This window comes from Astatotilapia calliptera, chromosome 14, assembly GCF_900246225.1.
Source record: "Astatotilapia calliptera chromosome 14, fAstCal1.2, whole genome shotgun sequence".
NCBI lineage: Eukaryota > Metazoa > Chordata > Actinopteri > Cichliformes > Cichlidae > Astatotilapia > Astatotilapia calliptera.
Window position 1 is genome coordinate 1,852,572 of NC_039315.1, and position 23,500 is coordinate 1,876,071.

Sequence of the window (23,500 nt, forward strand, 5' to 3'; positions counted from 1 at the left end):
GTTTTCAGAGTTGTGCATCCACATTGAAATGGCAGAAAATGCTTACGTTCCAGTTCTGCGCATGCTTGAAACGCAAGAAGATTCAACCTGCCTCATTTAGTCTGACGCTCCTTTACTTTCCAGCTCTTTGAAAGGTCGCAGTAAAATGTTGAGGAAAAGCAGCGAGTTTTTTTAAATGGACTAACAATGAGGAGTTGTTGCTGCGAGTAACACAAAAGCACAAAGTTGCAAAAGTGAGTGAGAATTAAAGAATTTGAAGAAAAGCTCTCTGGGGCATGAACAGACATTAATCTTTAATAGGGCTGTCAATCAAAACAACTGCTGTGTAATGCCCTCCGCTATCATTGTTTAATTGGTCACATGACTGCATCACATGACTGTTTTCACCGTCCACACTGTGACATGAAAGCGCTGTTTTGAAATGTATGTCTCAGTGTGGACGGGAGGCCAAAACGGAGAGAAAACCATGTGCTGTCAAATGAAAACACGTTAGTGTGGACGCAGCCTTAGACTGCTCTGCTACCTTATCTTTGCCCTTAACCTTGATTGGCCCTGTGACCACGGCAGACCCGATGACACGCTCATGCTTTGCAGCGTAATCTTTATTTACACTCACGGTTGCTGTACAGTCCAGGAGCTAGCCGAGGTGTGACTGCAGATGCAGCTCAGGTGCGTTCGCCTCCCCTGCAGCAGCACTGCAGACCACCACCACAGGCCCCCTCCAAGCAGTGACCATGTTAGAGGTTCAATAGAATTCAACTATTAACAGGCTCAACGCTCAGACGTCGTGACCTTTGAGCTCACTGATTCAGCAGAGTTCACAGTTCATTCTGAAGACAGGTGTGTGTGTGTGTGTTTTCAGAGACACAGCCAGCCAGGTGGACAGCAGGTGAGCCAGAGTCGGAAGTGACACGTGGCAGAAGCTACTCATTAGCCAGGAGTCAAAACAACAACATCAGATCAAAGTTTAAAGTGAGAACGTGAAAGCAAAGAGAAAGGGAAACAAAAGAAAAGCAGACAAAGGACTGAGGGGAGGAGGGAGGTGAACCGGCAGGAGACGGACAAAGAAGGAAGTTTGTCACATCCGTTGGAGAAGTTTGTTTTGTGGATTTGCTTCCATACACCAGTGCAGTGGATTTTAAATCAGACGATCGTGGTATGACCAGCCGTGTCCCGTTCTCTCAATATTCATGGACAAATTAAACAGCTGATTCCAAGATACCATTGTTATGTTTATTTGGGTTTCTTAAGCCTATCAGGTAGAGAGGAAAAACAATCTACAAAAGACCACAGAAGACACATGAAGCGAATGATGACAGGATTATTTCTATGGTTCAGGAAAACAACGTCACAACTAACCAAGTGGTGAATATGCTCGATGAGACAGATGCATTGCTGTCAGAGTCTACGGTCAAAAGGTGCAAACCGCCGGTTACACTCAACAAATGGAAGGCCAGGCTGTGTGTGAAAATGACTGAAATTCCTTAACAGTTAATGCAAAATCTTTGTAAAACCACCAGGACATGTCATTAAACACACTCCAACAGCACAAACGCAGCCAGAGGTCCAGTTCAGGGACTCCAGTTAGCTCAGGGGAAGCCTAGCAGACAGCTAGCAGCTACAGCCACCTGCGTCCCCATCCACCTGTCGGTCAAAGAAGCCACGCCCCTGATAATGCAAACATTAATGACTAATCGAAACAGGTGAGTTATAAACAGTTGTTATGAAGGGGGAAACGAAAGAGTTCCAGCTAACAAGAAATGTTACGTGTCCACGAACACATAGCTCTCCTCTTCCTCAGCTTAGGCACTCGTTAGCCTGATCGCTGAGAGAGAAGGTAGCAGGTAGGTGAGGCAGTCATCATGGCTTCATGAAGTCGGGCCTGTTGGAGCAGTAAAGTGAAATTTATTGGGACGCTGTAAACACTGAGGTAAGCATGCGCCATTAGCGTGCTGCCTGCTGTAACCCCTAATTTCCCTCGGGATGAATAAAGTATTCTGATTCTGATACTCAGTGTCCATGTTTTGGTCTGACAACTACACAGCTCTCTGTGGACTACTGTGAATATTCTGCGCACACACACACACACACACACACACACACACACACACACACACACACACACACACAGCTGATTGTGCAGCTACCAGTGTGTGTTTTATGACTCTGGAGGCTTTTAAATCGTAATTTTCCTGCATCTGATTCCATTTACAGGACTAATAAGACTTTATTCAGTCGTCGCACTGACTGTGGTTTGGTAGGGAAGGTTAAAGAGGTCTCATAAAATGATCGATGATTGTATGAATACAGATACGTTTCATTAATGCTGGGCTTCACTGGCTCCAGGACCACGGGACCATTTTTTTAAGCTGTCATCGGGAACGACAGAGAAGGCGATCGGTGGACATCGTGGATTTATTATCAGCGCAGAATAAAACAGAAGGATGGCGTCTTTTCAAAACTTGGTGGAAACGAAGGAAATTACAAGTAAAGATTATTATTAATAAATGAAATAAATAAATAATACAAAGGAAATTAAATAGTGAGTTATTATAAATGAATTCTTATTAATGTTGTGAGCACTGGACATAAAAAAAATGATGGGTATAATCTGTAAATAAATGAAATACTCGACTACGACTGCTTTTATTGTGGTTTGTCATGTATTTACCTCCTTTTTTTGTCATTTAACACGTCGGCAGTTTTGGTCCTCGACATAAAATAAGCTGGAGGCTCAACTGAGAGCCTAAATTTAGTTTGTAGACATGGAAATGTACAAAGTCTCGGTTACACAGACAGAAAGAAAAACACAGTACAGATAATGTTAATATTATTTTTCTAATTTATTTAAGAAAAATATATATTTGTTGATTCTGATGGAGACATTGGGCACATTAACGTAGACATATGTACAATTCTCTTTCATAAATACAAAATTATTTACAACGAGCAAAATTAAATAGGAAAACGTTCTTCTGGGAGGTATGTACACATTGCATTGTTCTCTTAAATTAATGAAGATAATACAAAGACACGTCTACACAAGAACAACACGTATTTTTGGTATCAAATGGATTATTAAAAAAAACAAAGGAATAAAAGCTCTTTGGAGTCCTTCACTGATAAAAAACGTTTTCTTTTTTTTCTTATATAAAAGCAAAAAAAACCCGTCAGCGGCGTTTTTATTGTCAGACCGACTGAACTGGGTCTGCAGCGGTTTCATGAAGGCAGCTTTGAAGTTTTTGATTAATAGAAATATAAAATTCAGCTGGGAACAAATGGACCCGTACGATGAATCCAGCCCAACGGTTCGACTTTGATTATCTTTCAATTCACAAGGCGGAAAGGCAGGAAACAGCTGATTGTTATTAGGGGAACAAAGCCCCCCCCCCAGTTCACCTGAAACATCATTTACACAGCGATTAATATCCAGGGCTGAAGGCTGGAGATACAACTGGGGCTCAGAGACGGGTGGACTGACAGGCTCAGCGCAGGATTTGAACTTACCATTAAAAACCATAATAAAACTCGTCCAGTCTTCTGGGAGAACATCAGACAGTGACGTTCTCACTCTGATTGCTGGCTTCAAGTCTTTTTGATGTTTTTAGGGACAGAGGCACTTTGGATTCTGCAGGTTTGGTGATTGTAAGGCGGATATTTTTCATACTGAACAGGCCACAATGTGACGAGGAAAAATTGAACGGCGATTGAAGGTGGACGACAGAATCGTTGTCACAAACTATCCAGCCCAGGTCACAGATACATGATCTGTGGAAAGGTACGGCTGTTTGACCTAAAAGAAAGAGGTTTGCCTCCCATTTCTGCGAGCAGGTCCTCTGATGATTGCGAAATTAGGGAGCATAGCTAAGGCACCCGTCTGTGTGAGAGGCGGACAATTCTCGCTTCGATCGTTTCGATCGTGGATCCAAAGAAGATTAAGAAAGAGTGCAGAGACAGAAAGTCAGGGCAAGATTTAAAGAATGAATAGTGCAAATGATGCCAGACGTTCAGTCTTTCCTCCCTCGTCTTCTCATTGCCATCCGAACATTGACAGTATCCAAGCAGACTAAAACAACAGAAGTCTCTCCATTGAGCAGCAGTAATAAATATTAAATTAAAAAACTGTGTGTAGAATAGATCCTCTGGGTATACTGTTCTGGACAAAACACTTTCAGGCCCTCAGCAGAAAAGATCCTTTGCTGGTGGTCTGAAAAATCTCAGGTTATACCTGAGAACGAGACAGAGAAGCAGCGGTTAGTCATCAGCGTACGGCATCACTGCACTGCGCCATGAACATCATTCATGAAGCACAACGTTAGAAGAAATATTAATAAGTGTTTTTAACCTCTTCCACCTGGAGGCACTGGGACCAGTCCGGACCTGTTAGAAAAAAGTTTGTACTTTCAGCGAGCAGCCCGCCTGAAACACTGCTGTGCTTCATTTCTCTGCAATTTATGGAGCTGCAGTGAAATCAGTGTCGCTGACTCTCACATTCACAGTTGTGATTAGGTCAGCACGATATCTAAACAATAACACTGACGACGGGATATTAGCATTCTTTACATTTTGTGATAGGCGCAGTATTGCAATAACATAGCACAATTTGCCAGCAGTTTAACTGAATTTATAAGACATTAATATTTTGTGTCCTTGCATCGTCACACAGAATACTGCAGTACTAGGATGTATTCATTTTCTCACCCCTACGGGGGGCGTTTTTTCCAGTTTTTTGCAAAAAATCTCTCACTCAGAGGTCACAGCTTTGTTCTTTCTTATGGACTTACAGATAAGCTGGAACATTGTAGCCAGAAGACATGCAAACATCAGTGCTGAGCATTAGAGTGAAAGAAAGGGGCATCTGGTGCATATCATATTACTCCAACCGACCAATCACAATGTTGTGATGCTAAAATAGCAGAGCCTGCATCAGGGGTCCAACTCCAGTCCTCGAGGGCCGCTGTCCTGAAACCTTTCCATGTGTCCCGCTGCAACACACCTGAATAACATTAGTAGGTCATTAGCAAGACTCAGAACCTGAACACATGCTGGACAGCGGCCCTCGAGGACTGGAGTTGGACCCCTGGCCTACATAAAGATGAAGTCCTGACGTGAGACTTTGAGTCTGGCTACATTTAGAATTAATTATTTCAAAAAGTTTGCATAAAACAGACGATTAACAGTAATAATGTTTCTCTGTGGCACAAAAGCCCTGAGAGTGAACCTCTCCCATGCACCGAGCAAGCAAGTCAATAAACCGGTAAATACTATTAATAATATGAAAAATACAATCCTGGTGGCTTTTTTCTGCAGATGTCAGCTGCTCTAAATTTGCCTTCTCATTTCCACTTTTAGAGGAAATGTTACTAACAGTTACTAACTTTTTTTATCTAGATTATTGTGCACACACTGGACCCACACACACAGCTGTCCATCATCCTCATCGAGTTCAAGTCATTTGTATAACAGTATGAATTTAATGCTCTGGACATGCTGAGCAAAGACACGTTGAACCAAGTTTAATTTTGCTTCGTCGAGCTTGCAGAGAAAAACCAAAGTGTAAATTCAGTGTCAGATGTTTAAAGACGACTTTGAACTTTGAACCTTCCTCAGCCTCCCATTCTGCGTTTCGCTGCCACTCTTCCATTAACAAAATGAATCCTTGTAATAGTAATGTGATCGACCCAAGTCAACAACGGAGAGATAAACGCTCGCGTGGTTGTGTTCCTCACCTCAGTAGCAAACACACACTGCTCCAGCTGGTCTGGGATGATGAACACTGAGTGATACAGACTGTCCTTTGCAAAACTGAGAGGAGGGACGATGACGGACGGCTCGCATTTCTTACTGTTAGAGGAAACAAGAGCGAGACAGACAGACAGACAGACAGACAGACAGACAGACGGAGAGAGGGAAGGTTGATCCAACAGCAAACAAAGATTTTGACAGCAAGACTCAGTGAAGATCCCCCCCCACCATGGACTGATCAGTTAAGACACAACGAGCTGCGACTTGTCTGAATTAAACTCACAGGAACGAAGCACAAACAGAAACAGAGATAACTATCAAACCATCAGGTCCTTACAGGTCATACTTGTTCTTGTCCAGGTGCTGCTCCTCCTTTGCCAGGTTGTAATCTGCCATTTTGTTTTTAAACATGGCCACGTTGTCGCTGCCCTTGTCCACCAGCGCTACATCCTTATTGGACATTTTAAGATGAGCTCCCGGGAGGAGGAAGGCCTCTTTCTCCTTCAGGCTGCCCAGAGTCGCTCCAGGTAAGCTCCCGTTCTTGGGCGCCCCTCCGCCAATCACCGCGTTGCGGTTGTTCACCGTCTCCAGGTCGTTTTTTACTGACGTGGAAAGGGCTCTCAGCTCCCTGCCCCGGTACAGGTGGCGCAGAACGAAGATGGCGGCGCACACCAGCAGGGAAAATGTCACTATTCCCAGAGCAATAGCGGCAATCATGGCCGCTGGAGGGTCTCCATTCGCGGCCGGTTTCACAGTTGGCTTGAGAGAGTGTTCGCAGCGCGTGCCCATGAAGTTTCGCGGGCACTGGCACACGGGGCCGGTGAAGTGGGTGAAACACGTGCCGCCGTTTTCGCACGGGAACTGGTCGCAGAGGCTGGCGTGCACCGTGCAGTCCTTGCCGGAGAAGCCGAGGGTGCACGTGCAGCTGTAGTTGTTGATTCTGTCGAAGCAGGTGCCGCCGTTCCTGCAGGGATTGCTGGCACAGTCGTCGATGTTGGTCTCGCAGCGAGAGCCGGTGAAGCCTGGCTGACAGCGACACATGACGATGCTGCCAACGTCAAAACACTGAGCACCTGCAGACAGGAAAAAAAACAGGTGTGTGTTAATAACAACTGGAGGAAACAACTGGCAAGGTAAAGCAGAAGAGGGCAGATGTTCATCTGCTACTGACTGATGTTGAGACTTCAAAGAGGTGAAACGGGCCCCAGTTTTAGGGTCATTTATTCTGCTGAGCAGTAAGTGTTACCAGATATGTAGTTAGCATGTTGGCCATGAAGCATCATTTGGAAAGGAAATAAAGTGTGTAGACGTTTAATAGATTCTGATGCCTTCAGCCCTGCTTACGAGCTAAAGCCATACAGCAGACACGGGAAACAAGGTTTTTGTGAAATACTCATCATTGAATCGCTCTAAACGTCTCATACGTTCACTGGTATTTCTGAGTATTAGTATGTGGACTAGAAAAAACAGGGGAACCACAGCAGAGCCTTGGGGGAGGCCGGAGGAGGCTAAATACTCCACAGTTTCATTCTAAAAAAACAACAAAAGAAAGAAAGAAAAGAAACCAGGTTTCTGAAAATTTGACAAACTGTGGTAATAATTAAGCCGACAGCGTGCAGAAGACATTTTGAACCCTGCAGACTTGCCACAACGAAGCAAACTCCATCTGGACAGAGGAAGGACGAGCCGGGGCTGAGAGCGGGAGGGGAAAAATGTTCTTTACAACATTTCCTCTCAACAGATGCCCCTCAGAAAAACATGTGTGATTAGAAACATCCTGAGAAGTTGTTTTCCAGCACCAGGAAGTCATGTGATCTGCCAGAACAGTGGACTATAAAACTTAAACAGCCATATCCGTCATTTCAGTTTAACTTCTCTGAAACAGGAGAAGATGCGCATCACAAATTAGCTAACAAATGATTCATTTTTGCTTTTGCTGGGATTTCGTGCTCTAAAAGCATTTTTAGGAGGGGAGAGGCACTGATCCTGCAGCCATGTATGGGTTCATGTTGGGCTGTTATTCCAAACTGCAGGCTGTGTGCTGTAAAAACAGACCCATATTTGGTTGTTCTGTGTTGCAACACTGCAAACAGAGCACAGCGTCATCTATCAGGCAGCAGTATTTTTTTACCCTCTGTCAGGCTCACTGAAAGACAGGAATGACTGCAGATTGAAGATAAGCAGGCGGCGGTTTCCACATGTTAATGAGAACCTCAGGGAGAACTGAGGGGTCGACAGGCACCCCGAGAAGCGGGGGCGGATGATAGGCCGATGATGACTGTTGTTTAATTATAAACTCTGAGATATGCTTCCTTTATTAATGCCAGGTCTGCCGGTGGAGCCGTCTGACCCTGATAATGCGTCTCCTCTCGTAAACGACGTGAAACTTTAAACTGACTGTTGGCCCAGCTCGCACGAGAACAGGTTACCCAACCACAGACCACAGATTATAGAAATGAAACAGCAAAACATCCTGCACGGTGCAAAATATCAAGCTTTAGAGCCAGATCAACGTTAAAATCTGAACTCCAGCGGTTTTGTTGTGTTTTCCTCACATGCACACGCACACACACACACACACACACACACACACACACACACACACACACACACACACACACACGGCTGTCAGCTACAACATTAACACTACTTACAGAGAATAAAAAACATTATCTAGCATCTAAACACTCGTGTCTCACCAAAACCATTTTGCATATTAGGTCAGGACAGTTGCTCGTAGCGACGACACTCCCCGGAGGCAGCGGTCTCTACAAACATCCCAGTGTCCGCCACAGGACACGTCCATCCCTAATGAGTCAAGTTTCTTCAAACAACCCAAAACTATTTGTTGGAAATACTTCTCTACGATATCTGGTGCTCTTCTGACTCTTTACGGCAGCAGCAAAGATGCAGACCTGTTGTGGGAAAGAAGTCAAGTTTATCCGCCTCCTTTATTAACACAAGAATGCTTTCATACTGTTTTTGATAACTCTCCTATCCCTCAAACTTTCTCACAGACGTTCTCTGAGGTGAGGATATGTTTATCTCCACAGCTCTAAACAGCTCAGACATCTTGTCTGCCTGACGAGGGCACGATATCCCCAGACGTCCCCAACCCCCCAGATGTAAAACAGTCGATTGCACATTAAACACGCTGAATTAAATCACATGAAATACTGTGCAAAAGTCTTGAATTATCCAAATTTCCTTGTGTTTTTTGGGGAGTTTGTCCGGTTCCAGCTTGACCTCTGTGCCAGCTTCTGTAACGTCTGTGAGGATCTTCAGGAACAGTTCTCCAGACGTCCTGAAGGATTCAAAGCTTTTCTTTCTGCCTTTTGTTCTTCTCTCTGTCGGGATGATCCCAAACTGAGGTCCAGGCTCTGGGGAGGCCGACCAATGACTGATCAGATGTGTGTTTTTCCATGAAGGAATGGTTTTACTGTATCGGCCCTGTGTTTGAATCATCACTGTGCTGAAAAATGAAGCCGTTAGCAGACAGACGGTTTCCAGGTGGTACTACACGGTGGAAGAAAATCCGATGGTTCTTTTTCAGAGTTCATAGTTGCATAAAGATCTGCAACACCACTGACCACAGCCCAAATAATACAGAGCCTCTACCGTGTCTCTCCCGACCTCTCTGCATACCGACCTGATCCTGCAGCATCAGGATGACCGCGACCATCATCCCGACACACCGCACACCATGACAAGACACATCCGGCTGCTTGGAAATCACTTTTTTCACCCCCAAATATTTTTATGTCAAAATGTGAAATCTTTGATTGAACTAAAGAAATGGAAACAACTGATGTGTGTTTATGACAGGCTGCTGGTAACAATGAGCCTAAAGATACAATTTCACAGTGGCTAAGTTGTGTGTTATACGTACACGACACCGGTTCTCTTGTTAGGAGCCTTTGTGTCATCAGGTACAAGATCAGGGCCCTATTTCAGGAAGCCGGTTTAGAAAACTCAGAGTGAAAAACGATACTCAGGGTTGAGTAACCCCGAACTGTCCAACTCGGAATATTCGGTTTCAGAAAGGCTGATAACAATTAGTTCAATCAACGCGGAGTTGCTTTAACCCCAAGTTAAGCGCGCGCACGAGGATACATAAAGCCCTGATTAGTGGAGCACAGATTAAGCGAGTCACCATGGAGACGGAGGGAAAGAAGGCGTGGTCAATGTATTTCACAGCGCTTGAGGCCGAAATTCTGATGGCAGCATATGCCGATAACATGCAAATTTTGCGGAAAAAAAAAGTAACACAGCCTCAGCTGCAAAAGAAAGAGAGCATGCATGGCAAAACATAGCCGACAGAGTCAATGCGTGAGTGTTAATTTAAACATTGATCGAGGGATTTCCACCCATTTAACACGTTATTTTATTTTATTTTATTTTTTTATTTCATACATTTTATTTTGTGATGTGATGTGAGCGCAGGTGCAACCCAACAGGCCCCAAACGTTCCTGGCAGCAAGTAAAAATGAAATATAAAAATATAGTCCAAACAGGTAAGGTGTAATTGTATTATGAGCCATAGTGCTTGGTCTGTTTGTCCGATGTAAATCAATTGCAGTTAGAGGCTACATTAATTTTCCTTCTGTAAGCACTTATTGAAATTATCTGAGCACATTACAAGTACATAGTTGCTTACTCTGTATGCTCAAATGTGACCCGTTATAGCCAACAGAAAAACAGGTGGGGGTCCTCCACCACCACCACTCACAGAGGCTGAGCAGTTGGCTTCCACATTTGTCATAATGTTGGCAGCATCACATATGATCTTCACAGTGCAGAGAACACAAATTAGCATCCATTACTATAATGAAATAATCTGTTAGTTTGAAATGCTACAGGGAACTATGTACCTGTACATTAATGCTGTGGAAAGACTTCCTGTTCACATAGTCTCCTTCATTTACTGAAGGAGCAATGATTGGAATGTGAGTGCCATCTATACAGCCAATCACGCCTGGGAACCGTGAGAATAAATGTAAAATTTAAGTAGTAGTTCAAGTATCACCACATCATGAATTGAGTTTTGGTCATCCTGATACCTGCAATTTTGTGGCATCCCTCTTTGATAAATCTTGTGGGTCTATGACCGGGGAACACCACAGACGAGTACAGGAGACGTTTCAGTGCAACTGTAACATTCCTGACTGCCCGACAGACGGTAGCCTTGGAAACGTGCTCAGCGTCACCAATATTATACAGAAAGCTCCCGTTTGCAAAAAACCGAAGTGCAATACAAATAATATGCACAGAACTGAGAGGATGTCCGCGATGTGTCACGTGAGCAATATTAGGCCTGAGGATGTTATTCAAATAAATTATAGATTGTGCTGAAAAACGGTAACGTTCACACAGGAAATCATCAGGAAATGATAAAATGTCCAAACGCGCTCTGATCACTCTCTCCCGGCGGAGAGCTCTGCGGAGAATTTGGGCTTCAACATCTACTGGCTCTTCAAGGAAGGAGCACGCCATGTCTGACACTTCCTACAGTCAGGTTTCTGACAAAGAGGCGGAGACAGTCAGGGTTAGTTGAAGTAAACCTGCTAGGGGACAGGTTAGCTTCACGGAGTGTGTCGTCATAGTAACTCACTCAGGATGAATCTAAACTCGCTTTGTGAAACCGAAAACCCAGAGTTTTCGTTAACTCAGGGTATACTTACTCAGAGTTTGCACTAAACCGGCTTCCTGAAACAGGGCCCTGGACAGAACACGAGTGAAAACGTGGCCAGTGTGTAAAAATCTGTACACTCAGGTTCTGTGTAAGCAAACGATAAAGACGTGACTGACTCAAGACTTTTGCACAGTGCTTTAAGTATATGATGAGGTTACATCACAGTTTAATTAGTGATATTTATGACATTTGAATATTCAGCGTGTATATGATTGAATGCTATCAGTACCAAAAAGCCTGAATCAATATTTATGATCAACTACAGTTGAACTATTATGGATTATTGATCTGGAGCAATTTGAAGTTCTGGACACAAATAAGAGAAAATAATACTGATAAGAATAAACTGCTTGAAAAGAGAAATGAAAACTTTCACTGTGTTTCCTGGATCGTTTGCATTAACTGACTTCTCAGGAATCACACACACGTCTGCGGATATTTGCGTGCCACTATGAGCCGACTGTATGGTTATCTTGCTGTTGTGAAGCTCTGGTCTGCATTTCCAGGAAGAAATGAGCCGTGGATGAAAACTCTATCAGACCGTTAACAGCTGGCAGCAGAGCTGGACTCTCGACAGAGTCGAGTGCAATCAGGTAGGTGAACAAAAGGACGAGCTCGTCTCCAGAGCTGCTGCGAAAACAGGTTTGTTTAAGGCAACGAGGACACAGTGTTTGTAATTGTGCGGGAGGTGACGAGACATGTTCGAGAGCTCCCGCCAAGCAACACACACACAGCACTAACACCACTCGCAGGTGGAGCGGCTAACGTTGATTATGCTGACCAAGCGCACCCTCGTCATTGCAAAGACGCCCCCAGATGGCAGCAGCCAAGTCTTCTGGGTACCAAACGGATCTAAACGAGGTCCAGGACACTACAGGTCGCTCAGCCACACGGCCTGAATCCATACCCTGATCATTAGCAGCTGCTTTGGTGGTCCGAGTAGGGATCTACGCAAAGCCTGGCACTCGTCCCGACACATGTCTTTGATTACAAGCGTTTAAAGATCGCAGGTCCACGTCTGTGTACAGTTACTGGTAGAAACGTTTAACTTTGCATCATAAATTGTGCTCAGAGCAGAAAGGACTCAACATTTTCCAAACACTGGAACAATTCAGTGCAGGGTTGACGAGTGCTTGCAAACTTTATTGTAAAAGCCGTGCGACATGCACAACAGTCATGCTAACCTGCTTCCACTCATGCCTGCAGTGAGAGACGGTCTTCAAAATAAACTTTGGCTCATAAGCCAGCGACAGACAGATATGACCATCGTGAGGGCAGGTGGAGGAAGAACAGAGCTACTAATGTGCTTTTAACTCTGTGAAGCTGATGAAAATCTACATTTCTGCAGCTGCTTGTGCCGAGCGTTGTTGGTGCTACAGTCATGGCAACATCAAAGCTCTAAATCGCATTAAGGAGCTCTCAGCCTACGTTAGGCTGCGGGTAATAAAGCTCATGTCATGCTTCATCAACTGAAATATAAACCGAGAAGCATAAGCAGATGTTTTATCCGCTCCTATCCTTCGTTGGCAGCAGAGAAATATTTGGTTCACAACAAGAACAACAAATGACAACATAACGATTCCCAGGAAGAGTCGGGACTGGTAATTCATGTTCTATCACATCTGAAAGGCTCGCTGTGAGGTTTACAGGAGTTTAGCTCCGATTCTCTCCACACCAGCCTTCGCACTCTGGGCAAGACTAAGCCGAGCCCCAAACGAGTCGCTGCAAATGAATGCATTTCATCTAAGCATGCAAATTCCAAATATTCATATTCTGAATATGAATTTACCGGCTCCAGAACCTGATAAGATATGAGTGATGTTATCAGTGCTGACCGGGAAACTGGGAACCAGCAAAATAAACAAAGGTGACTTTGGTCTGCTCCAACACAAACATCAGGCCTCGTCTCAGTAATGCTTTTTATATTTCTGTCATGTAGAGAGGAGAGACCGTTAACTGTAATGGAAAGCTGCAGCCAGACAGGTAGGAGTCACCAAACAGTAACATCATTTGCTCTTTTTTGTGTCTTATTACCAAAAACACCTCAAACCTGAACTCTACCACAGCTGTGCAGTTTAGAGCAACACGCTGCTGATCAGAAGACAGATTAACATCCCAGTGACGCAGATGATGCACTGAGATTTGATTTTCCTGAGGCTGTCCCTGCACTTCAAGCCACATATACCAGCTGAGAAGTCAACCCTCTGATGTCTGAATCATCCTCGGTGACCTCAGCGCCAACCCGAGTCATCAAAATATCAGGAAACAAAGAAAATGACCGTTGGAGCTGAAATGCTTCAAAACCTCAGCAGGTTACGCGAGCTGTAGCAGCCATGTCTAAAATATGCACTGATATCTTCAAGCTCACACGGCGCCTACAAAGCACCGAATCTGCAACTATTTTTTATTTAGACGAAGACTGTAAGACTGTGTTGACTCCGACAGGAGCGACCTTTCACTTAACCTGACTGCTGGGTGACAACGAAAGTAAACACAATGAAACTGAACTGGTTGAAACTCTGGTGCATTTCTGTGTGTTGTGGTTGTTTCACGTGTCATTATTTAATCATTACTGCAGCCTGTGCACTGTGGGACATTGATTTATAGCAGCATTTAAATTAAAGTTTAACTGATGCACGGCCCAGCCTTTGGGATGTCGAGGCTTTAAGCCAAGGCCGCCAACGCAAAGCCACTGCAGTAAAATCATCAGAGCTGAAGAGTCGCACAAACAGCAGGTGAGAAAAAGCACCAAACTCTGATAAGCTGAGAAGCATTCAAAGAATCTGCACGTAATAAAGAAAAGCAGCCAGACTGGACACATTCCTGCAGCTCAGTCCCTCTTTACACTTTGAGCTGCAGCGATCTCATTCAGAGACTTCGGCTGCTATTTTTAGCTGCACAGACGCCAACGCTGGTTAGCGAACAAATCGGATATTAGTTTCACGGATTAAACACGCGTGAGTGCGCATTTACTGCATTGTTTACATGGATGTCAGCCACTTGCACGTCTGAACTGCACAGGCACAGAGTATCTCAACTTTCTATCAGCTTTTCCTGCTCCCAACGTGTTTTGGATGCACTGATAGGAGGCTGCTGTTACGTGGTTCAGTCTTATCTGGCAAGTACAAACAGGACTGTTGGAACAATAAAGCCGAGCCTGCTGTTCTGTTTGTATTCAGTTTGCAGCAGCAGCTCAGAAAGCACGCGATCGATCAGACAGACCGGGCGCACGAGAAAATAAACCAGCACGACCGTCTTTGTCCTTTACCAGAGCGTGTCCCTCTCCACAGCCACCTCTGGAACTCCCACAGTGTGTGAAACATGCCTGTGATTGGCTCACACGCAGACCAGGTGAAAATGCAAACGTGAGCCCTCTCTCTCGTTACATTTGTTTCTGAGGAAAGTTCAAAAATGGTATTAAGTCATAATATCTGCCTGGTTCTGTTCATTGTATAAAAGTGGTTAATGGGGACCTAATAAGATTTTTAACAGTGATGTTTTCGACGTATGTTGTGGCGTCAAAACTTCACTAGGAATGCACGAGTCCCTGCAAACACACACGTGCACGTCTATGAAGGCGTTTGAATGCAAAGGTATCTCAATATTTCACACACAATTATAAACTGTGTGTGTGTGTGTGTGTGTGTGTGTGTGTGTGTGTGTGTGTGTGTGTGTGTGTGTGTGTTAGCAGAGACACAGCAAAGTCACAGTTTTCAGTTTTCTCTGATGACTCATGCGATGCTGTGATGATGCTTCAAAAGCCTGGGCGGCTGCTTCCTCCAGTTCCTCACTGACCTGCTTCTTCTCAGGAACGTATTTTGAAGTATTTCGCTGCTTCTATTTATTCTGTCCTTTGACTTGCATGACTTATTCCAAATGTATCTGCAGAGGAGCAAACGCAGCAGCGTGCATCGTGTCACCACGGCACTGAATTAAAAGTAAGTGTTGCTCCACATGTGTGAATTCTGAGAGGTCTGTCAACTATTTCCTGTTAATCATCAAGCCGACTGTTTACAGGAGGCTAAACCAACCCTTGGACCACAGGTGTCGAACTCCAGGCCTCGAGGGCAGGTTTTAGACGTAACCTTGATACAGGACAGCTGATTTAAATGGCTAAATTACGTCCTCAACATGTCCTGAAGTTCTCCAGATGCCTGATGATGAACTAATCGTGTGATTCAGGTGTGTTGACCCAGGGTGAGATCTAAAACCTGCAGGACTCCGGCCCTTGAGGCCTGGAGTTTGACACCCCTGCCTTAGACGTTGCCCAGGAGCTCCTGAGGGGCTCTGCTGGTGACCCTGAACAGATGCTGAATCCAGCTGCCAGGCTGAGCCGATGGAACTTTGATATATTCAATTTTTATTACCAAAAACGTGAAAGTTTTATTTTTACGCCTTATAGCTCATGAAAACCAAAATTGCAGTATCTCAAATTATTAGAAATATTTCAGGTTTGCGTCGTTCACTGTTGGAACAGCATAAACACCGTGCAGCTTTTGGTCTAGTTGACTACATGCAAACACAACCGTGGGGACGACTGTTGACCTGGACTGAGCTGATCCTCGAGGAGCCAAATTTCTCTTTTCACTGAAGTAAGTTTTGCATTTTGTTTGGAAAGGAAGGTCCTGGAGGAAGTCGGAGACACAGAATCCAGGGGTCTGAAGTCTAATGTCAGGTTTCTGTGATGGTTTGGGGTGTCGTCCAAAATCGGCGCAGCCATCTACCAGAAGATGCTAGCGCACTTCATGCTTCCAACTGCTGACGAGGTTTGCTAACCACGACAGGAACACGAGACGCACCCGACAGGAGCTGGTGGCCGTCACAGCTTCAACAACGCCTGAGCAACAACACGCTCGCCATGTCCACGACACACTGATGCAGCGGTTCGTGGTAATTGGACTCCAACCACGTGTGTGAATCAACTGCTATCAGAAGTCTCTGTATGCAAATCTTTATTTATATACATTCTAATAATATGAGATACAGTGCTTTAGATTTTCATGAGCTAAAAGCAGTAAAAAGCTTTCAAATATGTGACTTTACATGTAATAGATAGAGAGTATATGAAATCTGCAGCCTTGTGGATTCGAGCCCATTTGGGGTCGTCAGCCTGGAGGTCTGAGGGTCGTTCTGGCCCTGTGTGAGCAGTCTGTGGCCAAACATCATTCAAAGAGAACTTAAAACGTACTAGGATAACATAGAAAGCGTAACTGTGAACTTTAGCATGGTTAGAGATCAGACGGCACTCTGTGTTTCTGATGATGTGAAGTGCATGAACTGGGCTACACTCGACTGGTACCGTTAGTGCAGGGGCTGCTGCTGCTGCATCGATCCATCCTCTTCTCACAGTTGGAGCCTGTGAAGTTGGACGGGCAGCGGCAGGTGTACCCGCCGGTGTCTTCCTGTATGCAAGTGCCTCCATTAAAGCACGGCCCGTCAGCGCACCTCATGGCGCTGATCTCGCAGCTCTTCCCGTAGAAACCCTGAGGGCACGTGCAGGAGTAATCGTTCTCCGAGTCCTGGAGGAGAGACAGAGGAGAAGAACAAGGTGAGGAGGCGACAAGCAAAGCTGCGTGTGATTCTGATTCTGCAGCATCGGTTAGCAAAGGTGCGGCCTGCTGCGAGCAGTTAGTGCAGGTTATAGTTCGGTGAACTATTACATCATCAGCAAAATCACACGGACTTTGCACCAGCAATCCGCACCGTTACCCCTCTGAGGTATAAGCACTGTCAGAATTAGCTTTGTGAACATTAGTGTGAGATTTTGTTTAAGATACTATTTTAATTTATCAGAAGGTTCAATAAACAGCACTGATGAATGAAACATTTACTGACAATTACTTCATGCTTCAGGCTCCCTAAAAGATGATGATGAGCGAACAGTGTTAACACTAAGTTCTAAACCATCATCACCAACAGCCCCATTCCCCTAACCTGACCCCGACCCCAACCCCGACCTTTACCTCAGTTGTGGAGAAAAACGCTTTATTGGAAATGCACACCAGCTGATTACTCTTTTTTTTTCCTCCCTGATAGCTAAGACTTTGCACAACAAGATTTGGATTAGCGTGACTGTTACGACTGAGTGTGCAGGTGCTCCTCCATGATTGGTGCATCCAGGGTGGATGGATCGTACCGACTGGCTAACAACCGGGAGGCAGCGCATAAGAAGACACCGCCAGGGACTGCCAGGTGATTCATCCTCGGCCCGACCCAACCGGCAGACCGTTCACTGTGTCACTATGTTGGTTTAATGTAGGAGCATGTAGGGGTGGACCGCCTTTTTGTTGTGGTCTGGCCGCGCCTAGACGGGCCATAACAGTGACCATCAGTGACCTCTGACCTCTCAGGGCTAACAGCTTGACATCCAGTCCGACTGTGTCTGGCATTTTTGTTCCAACATGCTACTCCGCCAGGAAACGCTCTATCCTGCACGTGAGAAGCTGGTAAAGTTGGGAGTTACTTCCTAAACGATCTGAAGAGTTAAAGAAAAGGAGGTTTGGCTGCACCGAGCCCGTTGCTGACTTACGTTGCAGCTGCCGCCGTTCCTGCAGGGGTTGCTGTCGCACTCGTTGACTTCGACCTCGCAGTCTTTGCCGGTGTAGCCGGGCCGGCAGGCGCACGTATAGCTGCCCTCGCCGGTGTTGGTGCAGGAGGCGCCGTTCTGGCACGGCTTGTGGTTGGTGCAGTAATTCAGGTCTGCAGTGAAGAAAGAAGATTACAGGAAACGGGAAACAACAACATCCACAACAAGAGACGAGGCAACTGTGGCGTCTGCTGTTTTAGTGTTTTGATTGTTACCATAATCCTTGTCGGTGTCGGTGCTGTGCTTTTGGAAACTGAATTTCCCAGAGGAACCCACCCGAGGGATTAATAAAGTTTTATCTTATCTTTGGTGTTTGAAAGTCGAACTCAAAACCACAACAAAATCCCCTCAGTGCCACTAAATTAAAGTGTTTTGGTTTTGTTATTATGATTGATATTTCTAATTTCACACAGACACATCTGTGGAGTTCCCTGTTCACAATGCGATTCATGTGTTTTCTTGCAAACATAATTCACGAGTCCAGCTCATCTCTGCAGCGACAGATGGAGCTGCTGTAAAACACTAAACAACATGTTTCTGTTTGAAATGCTAAAACCAGCTGACACAGTTGGAAACTGTCGCATTAACCACGACAGCAGCAGGCAGGTAATTTAACATTTACAACAATATTTATTCTACTGCTACTATTCTGCTGCAGATCTCAAACACAGATCCACGTAACCCTAATCAATCAGCAGGTGATTGGTGATGTATCTTAGAGGTGAGAGGTTTGATTAAGCTGACAGTTTACTGTTCAGAACGGGAAAAGCAAAAATGTTCAGGACTTCATTTGAAATGCAACATGTAGTTAAGTTTTAGGTACCTGAACATTTTTGAGTCTACTGAACAATCACTTTAAAGCAATGTAATTATCCATAACCAGAATGCAAATAATGTAAACCCTGAGCGGTGCATGTAGAGGCAAAAAGACAGAAAGTTTGTCATGTGAGCTGTTATTAGATTACTTGGATCAATGCGAGTGATCGGTGTGTGAACATATGTACAAAAAAGGAAAATAAAAGGAAAGGTATTAAGGAAAATGTAAAAGGACTCAGGATGGCGCCCTGAGGTGCCCCGCTTCAGCTCAAACACAATGCTGTCAACCTCGGTGCCTTTGTCTAAAGGTTTACTTTTATAAATGATCAAATGCTGCTGAGGAGCAAATCCTCATTCCCAGGGTGCCAAATCCTGCCGTTAAAAGTTCAAATAGAGGACTCGGTGTCCTCTGTGCTCGGCGTCATCGATGGAAGCAACAGTGGGACTGTTTTTCTCCCAGCTCGTCACATATGGATGTCCGGTCAGGCACCAGCAGTGTCACGTCTGAGGGGAATATTAGAAATGGCTTTTCTACCATCCCACCACCCTCCCACTGCCCTGTCTGGACTTTGTGGGAAGAAAAACATATTTATTGTTCATGTTTTGGTTATACTGGCCCAACATAACCGTCTTCATTTAAACACAGTACATGTGGCTTTTTTCTGCATACATGCAGATGACGCACATAAAAACATCCCCTCATAAAGATCTGTTATCAAATGTGGAAATTTGTCTTTAATGTGTTCAATCTTTAACCTTAAATCTATTGATATTCTGCAGATGAGCAGGGTCAGAGGTCATACCTCTGCATGGCAGCACAGTTCTCAGTTCTGGGATTTAAAAACCGCTGTGGCCAAAAGTTTGTGTCACCAAAGACAAAACTGAATGTTTAAATTCTTTATATGAAATGTTCATGATTACTCTTCACTGCGTCACAGCAAAAACAATCATCTGAACTGAAGGTTCAGCAGCAAAGTGCATGAAACACAACATTTGTGTGGCTAACCTGCTGTGGTGCGTGGCTTTAAAGAACCTGCGTATAAAGTAATCATTGTTACAGTCACTTAAAAACTGTTATTGGCTCATAAAACTAAACCAGCAGCTTATTTCTAAAGATTGTCAGAAATGTATTTAGAGCTGCTGACACGATGTCTGCTGACATTTCAGGTAAAAGTCTCTGAAACAGAAAATAACTGATGCGGTGAACCAAAAGCTTGTCTGCAAAGGGGTTTGCTTCCACACGAATGCAGCCCTCATTTCATATCAGCCCCAAGCTTCTTCTATATTGTGAATAAATTGCATCATATCAGGTCATTTAAAGATATAAGTGACAAATTAATCTGATCTTAGTTAGTCAGACGCCTCTGGCATCAGAAACGATGGTTAAAAACAGCTCTACACTTCCTTAAACTAAAAATAAAACATCTTTAAAGAGCACTCTTGGTTTTTACTTGCTGTTCGATGAGAGTTGTGAAATAAATCATAGTTTCAGCTAAAATGCGTCACTGTGGGAGGACAGTAACAGCTGACGTACAGGCAGAAAAACACCTCATAGTGAAATACATCAGCTTCACACTGTTTTCCTGAAAGTTTAAATCGTTGCCAACAAACCGGGTGAATCTTTTTGCAGCTCTGAAAGTGTGTGGATTTATTTCAATAAACAGAAAAAGGAGAAGTTACAAATCAGCCGCAGCGTCGGTTTGTTGTGGGGGTGGGGTGGGGGTATGCTTGAACCTGCAAAGGAAACCCTCAGCTGCCCATTAACCCCACCGGGGCGACGCTCCCGCAGGTTTAAACCCACCTTGGTCGCAGTACAGGCCGCCCCAGCCCTCCCTGCAGTCGCACTGCCAGGGCAGCTTACAGGTCCCGTGTTTGCAGCCGGGGTGTCGGACGCACTCGTCGCAGCTCTTGCCCTGCCAGCCCTGCTGGCACACGCACTCCCGGGGAGACTTGCAGAAACCATGCTGCTCGCTGCACCCTGCACAGATGGCTGATGGGAGGAGGAGGGACGCAGGGAGAGAGAGGGCAGGAGGAGGAAGGTTAAAGAACGCAAGAAAGAGAGGGAAGGGAGGAAATATTATCATGACTGTGTGTGTGTGTGTGTGTGTGTGTGTGTGAGAGAGAGACAAAACAGCTCCTCACCCGTCTAAGGGACTCGTCCTTAAACTCACACACGGTCACGATTACATGACTGCATCACGTTAACTTTCTTTAATTTCCTGGAGACTCACTTTAACCTGGACCTGCTGAAAGCTCACCTTAAAACTGAATGAATAAACGCACGCACACGCACGCACGCACGCGCGCGCGCGCACACACACACACACACACACACACACACAGCTCCCCTACAAGTGCTTGTTAAGTGCTGAACGAAGCAGCTGGCCCGCACAACAAAAGCAACACATGCTGTCTCCTTTCACGCAAGGCAGCACACATTAAGCTGCAGCGCGTGTCCCCTTAAAGGCGGGCGGGCCGGGGGCCGACTGGGGGCCCATTGTTGATCTCAAAACAAAAGGAGCAGACCTCAGAGGCACACACGCACACTGGAAACGACATAAGCTCTAACATCTCTTTTTTGTCCCCTGCAGCCACCAGGGCCAGCGGTGGCACTGACAACTGCTTGACTTCACAATTTCAAGGCTGCCAAGGGTCCCATTCTTTACCCCCCCCCCCCTCCTCAGCAGGAGAAACGTTAGAATAAAAAATGGAGGGAGCTCAGGAGGAGGAGTTGCACTACTGGCACTACTGTAAGAAAACAAGAGATCGCTCCTGATTTGGAGCCAGTTTTGTTGCATCATTGAACGTTTTTAGTATATTTTCGTGAGACTGGAGCCGTTAAAAACAGCTTTGCTCAGCGTGTGACTCTGGGTGTAATCTTAAGTGAGAAGGGCACCAATGACTCTCCTCAAATGATCATAAGCAGTAAAATTACACCTTAAAGGACAATTTCTGTTGAATTGCTGAAAGCATCACAGAGGACACTCACCCACTGTGCAATACTCTCCTTTCCAGCCCTCCAGGCAGTTAATCTTCCCTTCCTTGTCACAGGTGTAGTGGCCGAAGGTGTCGTTGCGTGGCCGGCAGTAGGCGGAGCAGGCCTCCCCGTGGTAGAACTCCTTGCACACGACGTGGTAGGAGTAGTGGAGCTCGCTCTGGTTGCTGGTGTTCTCGCCCTTGGTCCAGTCCTCTCCAACCCTCAGCTTGTGGCGGGTGGCCAGCCGGCTGATCAGGTTGTTCGGATTCTCTGGTTGGAAATACATCATCATCATCATCAGACAAAAACACCACTCGTGTTTTTAATTATGTTCGTCTGTGGCGATAGTAAACATTAACAAATAATAGTTTTAAGTGTCTTTATCTGGTGCTTGTTGATGTTCACAGGTACGAATCACGAGTGGATTCTCTGTGCGGGAAGATGAACTGTGAGCATGAGGCCTGATTGTGTGAGCTGTCGCCACCTGCCGGTGAGCCGGCGGCGATGCGTCGGGAGTTTACCTATGGACCGTCCTGGAGCGTCCGCCTTCCAGGCTTCAATGATCAGAGAGAACGTCCCCTGAAAGTAACCGGGAAAGGAAACATCTTAGTTAGTTAGATGTTAGTAGACGTGGAGGGAAACGGCACATTTGAGTTTGCTTTGTCTTTCTGAGGCTTTTGAGAAAAGTTTCTTCTTCTCTGGATGTTTGTGGCTGAAAACCTTTAAGATTTCAAGAGCAATAAAGAAATAACTCCTTTAGTGCATTCGCTGCGCTGCTGTCACGCCTGAAACACGCGTGACTGTCGTTACTTACCGGCCACTTGAATTGAAACTGCACTCTTATGGGCTCTCTCTCGGAGATGGAGTTGGAGTCGGCGTCGAAGACATCCGTGAACGCTTCGCCGTACGTGCACGGCGGCTCCGGCTTAATAACGTTCTGCGAGTGTTTGAGGCACACGCGGAAAAAAATCAGGCAGTCCTCAGACTTTTGGCCACAGATGCCGCTGGAGCTGGTGAAGGAGTCGATCTTGAGCTCGAAAACTCCGGCGGTAAGAGCCTGAGGGGGGCAAAGAGAGGAGAGGGGTCACCTGGTGCAAAGACGCACACGAATTCATCACTGCAAAACGGCGCACGTCTGCATCACAAACCCGACGCGCGCGGTTTCTGCAGCGCAGCGTGTCCGAAACACGTAACACAACAGTTTAACAAAAGCATCAACAAAGCCCCACGCCCCCGTGGGTCCCGTGAGCGCTGTCACTCACCGTCTGTGCCAAGGCGAGCAGCAGGAGACACGGCAGCAGCGAGCGTGCCATGGCGCGTCCACAGGTCCAGTGCGTAAAGTCCAAAGGATCCAAAATCAAACGGAGAGACGAAGAAAAACCTCCAGAAAGAGCGGGCAGTGTCCGCGGTGTGCAACCCGAACTGAAACAAAGTTTAATCCGCTCCGCGCTGAACTCTGGACCGCAGCTGTCGTCCCACCTCCTTTATACCTCAGGAGGAGGGCAGGAAGGAGGTGCGTCGACTGCAAGGAGGGAGGGCTGCTGTGCTGATGTTTCTGTGAAATGAGTTTAGAACGAAAGAAAAACAAAAGCAGCAGTGAGTGAAACTCCCCATGCCGCGCGCCGTTACGCACGCTTTACGCGTTCTTTTAACTTTTTATTTTTCAGGCGCTTCTTTTCTCCAG

General features: G+C 45.6%; 1 protein-coding gene across 3 annotated transcripts; it reads right to left on the minus strand.

Moving 5' to 3' along the window:
- Positions 1–2,842: 2,842 nt before the first annotated feature.
- Positions 2,843–23,289, minus strand: dlc (deltaC). Of its 3 annotated transcripts, XM_026192377.1 has the most exons (11): positions 23,079–23,204; positions 22,631–22,873; positions 22,338–22,395; positions 21,829–22,086; positions 20,641–20,829; positions 17,967–18,136; positions 16,737–16,956; positions 6,083–6,818; positions 5,730–5,844; positions 4,346–4,380; positions 2,843–4,228 (listed from the first exon to the last, which is right to left on the minus strand). In XM_026192377.1, exons 1-11 carry the CDS (start codon positions 23,127–23,129, stop codon positions 4,180–4,182), a joined length of 2,124 nt encoding a protein of 707 aa, XP_026048162.1. In that variant the 5' UTR covers positions 23,130–23,204; the 3' UTR covers positions 2,843–4,179. The 3 variants fall into 3 exon arrangements, with proteins under 3 accessions (XP_026048162.1, XP_026048163.1, XP_026048165.1); XM_026192378.1 differs by lacking the exon at positions 4,346–4,380 and having other exon boundaries at positions 4,167–4,228; XM_026192380.1 differs by lacking the exons at positions 2,843–4,228; positions 4,346–4,380 and having other exon boundaries at positions 5,089–5,844; positions 23,079–23,289.
- Positions 23,290–23,500: the final 211 nt, after the last annotated feature.